Consider the following 10,492-nt stretch of genomic DNA (forward strand, 5'->3'; position numbering starts at 1 on the left):
CCCTTTTAAGTTATAGACATAGGTTTGCCTCGGAACTTTCTTGCGTTAAAGAAATATAAGTGAAAGCGGCCGCACAATTTCTATAAAACGAAACACCACCGAGTTGTTTCGGATATTCGGTTTGAAGTTTGTCGAAAAAGCCACGCACGTGTCCGGGGTCAAGCAGGTTTTAAAAGCCGGCGAACATTTTACATTCAGCTTTCCAGCCTCTATAACTCATCGCGAGCGATCAGTCTTTACGCCACAAATTGTGTTTTTTTTTAAATAAAAAATAAAGAAGTTTCTCAATGTAAATTTTACCTATTTTTTATGAGTATTTTTAATTATTTTGCAAAGTGTTGTACACCAAGGGTAGAGGCCGGTAACACACGTTAGGTGTCTGCAAGAGGTTGTATTCAATTAAAAGCAAATTATATCCAGGTAACAATCATGAAGCCCCTTACAATTGCGGGTCTGGAAGCATAGTTTGAAATAACGTAGACTTGTTCAAGAAAGTCGCTCCAGACAGAAACATATACTGTAGAATGTACAGTTGAAGTCCGCTATGTTAATTATTAATAAATAAAAACGTTAACTATACCAATATTAAAAGATGTGGTCAATGATATAAAGTAAAAATGTTTCTAACTGCTTTTGACTATCATAATCTTTTTTAAAAAAGTAAAGCGAAAAGCAGCTAATTGTAATCTTGTCCTTTGTGTTTTCCTGACAAGGTCTAATCCAAGTGTTTTAAACACTGGACACAAAAACCGAGAATGTGATCAAAAGCAATTATATAGTTAGCTTCACCTGTATTGTCAGAACTGCTGCAACCTCAACTCCACAATGTAAGTCGCTGTAAAACCGGACATACAGCAATAAAACTTTTTGTGCGCTTTTAGTATTACCTACAACTTACCTTACGGCATAATGCTAATTTACCTACGACCGCAAGAGTCTTGTGTTTCATTTAATTGCCTGGTTATTATGGGTTATGGGTCGCGTGCGCTTGTGTTGTTGGGCATATTTGCTATGAACAATAATAAGAATCATGCGGTTTTGAATCCAGAATACAAAGTTTTGGAAAACCTTAAGGAACCTGCATGACAAGAACACTGAGCATCGGCACTGGGGCTGATTTTAAATTCTCGGTAGTCGGCACTGCACATACAATAAGCATCTGCACGGATGTACAGAGTACCGCTGTGAACCCTTGCTTGGTTTTCTAAAGTCCATTTATTATTTATTTGCGAAGAATCGCAAGAGGCAATTGGGCACCGGGGCTGGTGTCAGAGCGCCTCGCTCCCGTCGATTGGTTCATTGCACGTGTGTGCAGGCTCACGTGCTTCCGGTTGGTGTGGAAAAAAAAAGTGTGGAGAGGCTGAGCGATTTTAGGAGAGTTTGCAAAGATCGAACTGTCATAGATAAGAGAAACGCAGGGACTTCAAACCGGCGCGCAATGTGTTGTCAGCTTCGCCAGGCGGGCAGATTATGACACTTGGAGCTAAAATCCTACACACTTGTAGGATGCCGCGAATTTAGACAAGGTTGGTTCCATTTAAAAAAAAAAGAAAAAGAGGTGTTTATTGTATTTTTTTTTAAATATTGACCGACTATATTGCCAGGCTTTTTTTTTTAAAGAAACGGGATACAAATAAATATTCGCCAACAAGTGGAGTTGGGTTCGGAAAGAGGAGGCGAAGCGAATTGGATCCAGATATGGAAGAGCACAAGGATTCAAGTAGCCGGGATTCTAGCGAAGGGGAGAGCGTCTCGCTGTCCCCGAATCTGCCCTCTCCGCCGATCCTGCCTCACCCGGCAGCGCAGCAGGCTCACCGAACCACCAACTTTTTCATTGACAACATCCTGCGGCCGGACTTTGGGTGCAAGAAGGAGCTCGGGAACAGGGACCGAGCGCAGACCTCCGGCAGGGAGAACGTGAACCCTTTGGTCATCAGGCCGTCTCACCCGAGCACGCTGTGCCAGGATTCAAACTGCAGCAGTGACAGCACCTCTTCCTCGTCCTCCTCGCCCTCGCCGGCGTCGAAACAGAGCCCGTCGAAGCCGGGCGAAGGAAATGGAACTAACACGGCCAAATACGGCGAGAATAACCCCTCTCTTATGGTTATGAGCGCGAATAATGGAGGAACGGCGGCGACTAAAGAATCTCAGCCGCTACTATGGCCTGCCTGGGTATATTGCACAAGGTATTCAGACAGACCATCATCTGGTAAGGCAATAGTTTCTTTTTTATGAAATAATATATATATATATTGCTTGCGTCGGGGAAAAAAAAAAGAGTAACAGAAAATGGATCACGCTTGAACACAGCCTGTGCACGATATTTGTACACACAGTCACAATACTAGATATACATACATTCACATTCAGCTGGGCGACAGAATAGCGAGGCGAGCGAGGGAAAAAAAAAAGTTTCGAAGGCCGTTAGACCCGCTGAATGTTGACTCGCAGTTCACAGCAAATTAATTTAGATGCTAGAACTCTTGGTCCTTTTAGGATAACTAAATCTCAGTCTGTCAATATGCTAAATTCAGGGCCTTTCAAACAAAATAATAATTGGAGGCCTAAAGGCCGCGGTTTAAGAGCACATTTTGTGTTTTGGAACCAGTAAATTGTTGCCGGTTTAGAAAACAGTGGCTGTTTCGTTTCGCATGCAACTGTAAAATTGTAGGTGGACGTGAAGATCTCTTCTCAACTTGGGCAAGTACGAAAATCAGCCTTTGTGTGTAAAAAATAATTTAAAATATGCATTTTAGGCGATGAATATTCTAACAAGGCAATCGGGCACATCTGATACAAAAACACTAGGCACTGAAGTTAATTGAGCATTCCGTATATCGCACTGCCTTTACAAACACGTTACTGTAGCCTGCCTTTGTGTGGCTAAGCGCGCTAATGAGAATTTCTTTTATGAAACCATATATAAACATGAGTGCAGGAAAAATAAAGCACGATAGACAGTCACCAGTAACATAAAAGGAAATAATAATAACGAAATGCATTAATAACTTTAACGACACTGCATTCACAAGCCTTTGAGATAATCGGCTACATTTGAACGTTTATGCAAGATTCACGTTTCACGACGTTACAAAATCGATCAATGGATATTTTTTCAAGAGGAAAAAATAAGAAGAAAAAGGGTTGTAGTGTGATAATATAAATATTTTTCTTTACTTTTTGTGACCTGCACTGCAAATTATGTTTTCTTTTTTTCCCCCCATAACACTGAGGTACTGCAGTACACCCGCGGGACAGGACAGCGCTAGGATACCGCTTTCTAAAACGGGTTCTGCGCGTACTCTCAATCCTAGCAGCCTGCTGTACCTCCACTTCTGAAAGTGATCAATTTGGAGGTCCTTCTCCACAGAGAAAGGAAAGTTGCATTGACCGAGCTGATTGATAGACTGATTAAGCTGTCAGTGCGAACAGTTCACCGACACGACACTGCTTGTTCTTAAGCTCAGTGAAGTTAAAATACAATATTGGAATTTGCTGATTTACTAGGTCTGTGTTACGTTCCCTGTGAACTATGATATTTCTAGTTTACTCCTGGCACTGCTGAACCCTACGGTGAATTTAATAGAAATGACACATTGACAAGACTACCCCGTACACTTATACAGAAGCTCTGTCAGTTCATTTGGCTTGATTTCACTCTCGGGCGCATCGATTTTAGGCCTGGATGGGGTAATCTTCTGCATTAATTCTTTTACAACAACGATCAGATTTAACTACAGACCCCGGAGTTCACACGCAAACACTCACACCTTCCCCTGATAAATTGGGCCATTCATTTAGGGCTGTACTGCTTGTGTTGAGTGCACTATCCGTTGTTATGTTTCGTTGACATTTATTAAACGAACTTGAACAAAGCCTCTTGCGTTATAGAATTATAGAAATATATAGAATGCATGTAAAACTTATTATTATTATCCATAATACTGGAAAGAGTACTTTTATAAGTAGAAGTAAACTTTATAGTGGTTTCTCTTAGGTCTCTAACCGCAGTCATCTGGAGCAACCATGTTCTCTTGCGGCTTTCGAAAAAGGAACAAGTAAAAATAGTACACATTTCTGAAGATTGCGCAATTTTCTAGCCTCTCAAAAATAAGTGTAAATTTATTTGTGGAAAATAACTGCAAAACGCTGCAAGTGTTACATTTTTCGTTCGGCGTGGAAATACCTACCTATAACACTATATCTACTGGATTTCCACTAGGAAAAAATTGGCCTGTGCTGTTATCTGTTTGATAAACACCGAGGACTCCTGGAAATGTGATAATAATACTGCAGCGTGTTCACAATTTTCCAAATAAAAAAGGCGTGGCTTACTCTTAAAATCTTTAGCCCGCATTCCTTGCATGTAAAATTAGTTATGTGAGGTTGTGTTTTGAAATATACTTTGTTTAGTGGGGCCTTACACTGTAGTCGGATGGTTGAACTCTCAGTCAGGAGAGAATGGATCATTTTTGTCTTTCTCGGCGTGACAAAAGTACCATAATATAGTCTAATAGATCGCCCGCATAAAGATACAAAACTCGTGGCTCTCTCCTCGGGCAGACCTAGTATGATCATAATAAACATGGCGGTCTTTATCTTCGTATTTAAGACATTATTAATATGCCAACTATTATTATATCGTTATAGGAACTTCTGAAATATTTTAAATGTCATAAATTATTTTTCTTTTTGATGAACACCCTCACACCTCGGCACACAGTGATCGCTGACAAAAAAACAACCTTACAACCAAATCAATAATAACAAAATGATTATTGTAATATTGAAATGCCCCCGAAAATGGCACTAAACTATGTAGTGACAACGAAGATCGCTCGTAAACGATCCTTCTAAAAATCCTACCGTATCAGGAATAGTGTATGTTTAGGCCGGAATTCTGGGATGTTTTTGAAATGTCTTCAAAAACGCAGGATGTTAAAAAATATTTTTTTTTTCATATTGTATATGTATATTTCTGTGCACATTTTGAAATTCAGAAAAATGTTGAAACAGATCGGAAACGTTCTTTAAAACTTAAATTTAGTATATTATGAAAACGTTATCTTGTATATTATGCTTTTAAATAAGCGGTTCTGAGCGAAACAAAATGTATTTTAATGTACATACTAGTGTACAGTTTATTTCAGACTAACCCCAGCAACTGCTGTAACGGTCATATTTTGTTAGCCGTAATTTGCCAGAATATACTCTCAACACGCAACCTAACTGTAAGAAATATTCTTTTGTTAGGGAAATAGGTTTGCCGCAGCATGGAGCAAAACATTGGGAATCCCTTTCACATAAAACCCAAAACTGCTCGTGCAACGCAAAGGTATAATCTAATCACTTATTGTAATGTAGTGATTTCGTGGCGCGTCATCAAAATTCTCTCACCTAGCAGAAAACATATATCGTTTCCTACCACTGCAGACAAAATTATTATCGGGTTGGTAAATGACATGGATTTATTCACGACTTCGGAATTCGTAGATCCCGTCATCTCCTATCTATAGCCTGTGGAACAGATACCCAGGGCTTACTGATATTTACGTATGCGTTTTATTGTTGTTTCTACACTAGGCCCAAGGACACGAAAATTGAAAAAGAAGAAAAATGAGAAGGAAGACAAGCGACCTAGAACCGCTTTTACAGCCGAGCAGCTGCAAAGACTTAAAGCGGAGTTTCAAGCCAATCGGTACATCACAGAGCAGAGGAGACAGTCTCTGGCCCAGGAACTCAACCTCAACGAGTCACAGATCAAGATCTGGTTCCAGAACAAGAGGGCTAAGATCAAGAAAGCCAATGGCTTCAAGAACGGTCTGGCCCTGCAGCTCATGGCCCAGGGACTTTACAATCACTCGACCACCACAGTTCAGGAAGACAAAGACGACAGCGAATGATCCCAGCACACTTTTCTTTTCCATGTACTGCCGGGCGCTGGCTGGAGGGCCAGAAACGAAGCTTTCGAAGACAAAAAAAAAATTAACACAGCGAATGGAGTGGGACAGGTGCTATTTAAATCAGATCTATGTCTATCTCATAGTATATGGACTAAACTATATAAATAACGAACGATATAAAAAGTCTATATATAGCCAAACACCATAAGACGTTGTATATATTTGATTTCAGGTAAGGATGTGTCTATAGCGATCCCTACTTGCTGGAGATTTTATCTTTTTCTTTATGATGTTGTTGCTCACTGTTTTAGTACGTGTCTGACTCAATAGGGGTTCTTACGTGTTTTTGTCTCACTCTTCTTAACTCACAGTTCTATACAGACTGCGCTCCTGAACCGTCGCTACAAGCCAAAGATTTTAATATGTTCAGAAATATGTAGTCTGAAATAAAGTGTAGAATGTGCTCTCGATTCCTTTTTTTTTCTTGGCTGCAGTTCATCACTATTCCTTAACGTTTATTGTTTTAAATACACCTTGAGACTAAACCGAGCCACCTCAAGTCTGCGGGAGATCTTGAAGCTGGGAGGGCGCACAAGGCAGTTCTTGTAATGTCGGAGTTTATACCAGGTCAAAGTATGTCCAAACGCGCCCATCGATTTGATTCGATAATGCAGGAAAAATGGAAAATAAACTTTTTTTTTTTTAACTGTTCTATGTGAACGATGGTTGTTTTTCCGTCCTATTACACTTTCTTAAACAAGCCTTTTTCGCAGGGAAGGGGTGGGGGTGAACAGGGGGAGGCTTCAGGAGAGATTAATTGATTACAAGAGGATTCCTATAATCACGCTTACGTGAGGCTTTTCCCCCGTATATGAATTAAGACATTACGTACAATACATGTACACAGACTATATATATCATGGTTTGCAGACAATTATGATAATGCTTAAATCAAATGCACGTTTTAAATCCTCCGTCGCATCGATTTTAATTAATATAACTCTGTAATAAATGTGAAGGGGGAAATGTTACGTTTCAATCTGTTTTGTCATTCAGGTATATTGAACCAAAAGTTATTCCAGGTCTATGGGGGAGCTCTCTCTACGATGTAAACAAAGAAGAGTTTCCTTAAGAGTAGGCTCCCGTGTTCTGCGGATTGGTGTTATTTAGTGATGTCTAGGATAATGTGGTTTAGCTGCAAGCACAAATGTCTAACGTTTCTGGTTGAAGGAATCGATACAAGGAGAGCTTGTGAGGTCAAATGAGTGTCTTCAAGGTCGCTCAGTAAGTCTAAGGCCGACTATCACTTAAGAAAAAAAACAAAGCAGAATCCACTGTTTGTGTCGCGGCAAAATGATGGAACACTTTCGTTTATTAAATGGCATTTGTTACCACTGTGTGTATTTCTGACTTGTATTTCAATTTATATCCAAGCTTGCAACGGACCTGCATTATGTATTATCTGTTTGTATTTTTGTGTGTTTTTTTACAATGTTCCTTGTAAGTGTATTTTGTCAGTACAGAAGTCTACATTTATATACTGTGCTGTACAGCATCCATTCAACACATTATATAGAAATGTCTTTGGATATACGATTTTGATATTTACTTATTTACACTGTTAATTAATTACTGGAATAGGGTATTCGCTATTAGTCTTGCAATGCGTCCAGAGATTAATGCTCATAACGATGCAAAGTAAGGACAGTAAAATCGGCAAACGCAGTAGGGAGCCAATAGCTGTTTAAACACTAAGTAAAGACATTAAATAATCATTAGTAGATACGATGCAAGCTTAGGGAGATCAATTGCTTAGCCCCGTGCAATGTATTAGCGATTGTCTATGACACAAAATGAAACGACAAAATAAAGTTTCGTGCTGCCGATGGCTTTTTAGTCATTCAACGTTTTGTCATGCTATAAAATATGTTAAAGCGATAAAATGCCACGTTTGGAAAGCGGTCTGCAGAGAAACCTTCTAGTTCCAGGTTCGTAGCGGGTTGAAGTCGACGGCAGGCGGTAGAGGAGACTCCGGGCAGTTTCGTGCTCTCCGTACACGTTAAAGTCGACTCTGTTTCATGTCCTCAGTATCTATTTTTTGCTTTCTGATGTTTTAATTCATTGTGTATAAATAATTGTACTTATTATTGCTTGTTGAAGACTTTAGTATCCCCCGGGATGCACTTTTATCGGCGATATTCTAACAGGTAAAACCAGCGCCTGAAGGAGAGATCGTTCCCCGTGTCTACAGCCTAGTCTTTGCAAGGTTACCAAATGTGCATTCTTATGTGATGTAGTTCTGCATGAAAACTAATACACAATTGTGTGTAGCCTCGTATGTTCCACGACGTTAGGCCTTGTTGACGTTCTTTGGATAAGGGTAGAAAATATAATAGTATATTTTCGTTTTGAATTGTATCGATTTTTTCCCCCAAAAAGCCATAATCCTGAATCCTTTTTTTTAGACCGAGTAGGCCTAGTGGATCCACATTAAATTTCCCTTTTCAAAATACAAAATGCAACCTGCGTTCCGCGCCGCTAGGCTAAAACATCACTGTTTTTTCCATGACGTTCCCCCCCCATTTTGTGATCATATTGCGTAAACCGTTTATCCCTTTCAGTGTTGGGAGCTCTCCAAACATTTCTGATGATTGAACAGTTGAATTAGCATCACTATTTTTATTGAGTTATCAAAATATCACTACATGAGGCATTTTCCCATACTGCGCGAACTTTCTAATGTTCTAATGTTTCTAATGTCCTCAGCATTTGTTACGATTGTAGGGTAAATTTATGAAGACAGCGTGGAGGGACGCCAAAAATATAGTCAGCAAGAGCAAGATCAAACGGCATTTTTAAAAACCACGTTAAGAAAAAAGTGAGGAAATTCCGAGGGTGTAAATTATGGGTATAGTCTGAGCCTTCACTGTTACTCCACCGTCCCTCTCACACCTCCTCCTTCCCTCCCTCCCTCTCTCCCTCTCTCCCAGGAGCACACCCAGATCGGACTCCCTGCGCAAATCCCTTTGAGTCTGTGCTCAACCGAGAGTCTCACACGCCGGGTGGATATTAAAAACGCCCAGCTCCTGAAATGCAATAACAAGAGAAAATACGCCAGAAAGCCGCTTCCACGACGTTTATGTCCGGACCCCGGCTTGCGTGACTTAAATGACTCGTTCTCTCTGCTCGGGGACACGCGTTGGCACGGCTATGACGCAAACCTCATTGGACTATATTTCCCGACGGCCTGTGTCGGGGCAGCGCGCTCTTTTGTGCCTCTGTCCCGGAATCAAAGCAGACCTAAAAGGGAGACCTACCCCTCTGGGTCAAAGGTCACGCATCGCCGTCAAAACTGACGATTTAAGATTTTTAACACTTTAGTTGTTAACCTTTCCCGGGGCCCGCATCTCATTGTTAAAACTACGGCGAAACGAGTTGTTGTGAAATTGCTCGAAGACAAAAAAAAAATCCGTGCTGGTGCTAAATGAGCCACAGCGTGTCTGTTTGAAAGCTCGGATAGCTGTAATATAGGCTATAACGCAACAGACGTTGAAATCTATAACCAGTGTGCGTATATATGTTCAAGATCCATATATCTGGGAATGACATCTTGATTCAGCCTGAAGTTAGAGCGAAACTTGCTGATCGGGTTTTGCATGACAGAGTTTATGTTGAATTATTAGCTTGCTGTTGCCACAAAAGACAGGTTACCGAACCAATAATTTAGAGATAGGAAGCAGGATGGAGAACATCACAAATATATTTGGAAAAACCTTTATGTTACACCGCCTGACGCTTCCATAGTTAACATTAGAATGCGGAGATACAGTATATGCAAATTGCACCCGATTGTAGGTATTTTTGCAGTGTGTGTAGATGTAGTCTGATTATCGTTTAAATTATTCCCTTCCACAGACTAAATCCTTGCTCATGATGTTCTTCACTAAATCCTTCAATCAAAAGAGGAAGATTTATATAGGAGCTTTTGTTTAAACCCCATACGTTTTGATTGATCGTAATTTTTAATGGGTTATAAAACTATTAATAATAATTATTTTTCTTAGATTTGGACTTCATAGTAACACCAAGAATAATACAACAATTTTTTTCCCATGGGATTTGATAGTAACAATAATTATTTTTTCTTACATTTGCAACATTTTTTTTAAAAGTAATAGAAGGCTGTTTCTTGTCGAGACATTTACAGAACAGCGTGCAAAAACGTGTGTGATCGGCTTGTCGATACGCGGATAACAAACATGTTCTCATCTACCATATAAGAAATCCACGAGATTGTTCACACTGCTGAGACGGTCTGCCATTTTTCAATCTACAGAAATATCTATTTGTATCTGTGAATAACGAATAAAGATTTCAAACTGAAGCAGAAGGTTTTGAAAATGTAATCTGAAAATGCATACGTATTACAAAGCGTATAGGTTTGCAACGATTTTGTCAAAATGCAGGCGTTCATGCATAAAAGCACTGAAGTACAGAATTAAGGGACTTACAAAACTATTTCTATTGCTTGAACTTACACCTACTTATTGACGTATACAACCACCCATTCCTCATCTGTTTCCTTGTCT

At 39.8% G+C, this 10,492-nt stretch overlaps 1 protein-coding gene across 1 annotated transcript; it reads left to right on the top strand.

The window, feature by feature from the left end:
- The first annotated feature begins 1,364 nt into the window (after positions 1-1,364).
- en1a (engrailed homeobox 1a) lies at positions 1,365-7,298 on the top strand. The gene is made up of 2 exons (XM_088606010.1): positions 1,365-2,209; positions 5,584-7,298. The coding sequence occupies exons 1-2, from the start codon at positions 1,699-1,701 to the stop codon at positions 5,901-5,903; spliced, it is 831 nt and encodes a 276-aa protein (XP_088462136.1). The 5' UTR covers positions 1,365-1,698; the 3' UTR covers positions 5,904-7,298.
- Positions 7,299-10,492: the final 3,194 nt, after the last annotated feature.

This window comes from Lepisosteus platostomus, chromosome 14 (genome assembly GCF_059453375.1).
Source record: "Lepisosteus platostomus isolate fLepPlt1 chromosome 14, fLepPlt1.hap1, whole genome shotgun sequence".
NCBI lineage: Eukaryota > Metazoa > Chordata > Actinopteri > Semionotiformes > Lepisosteidae > Lepisosteus > Lepisosteus platostomus.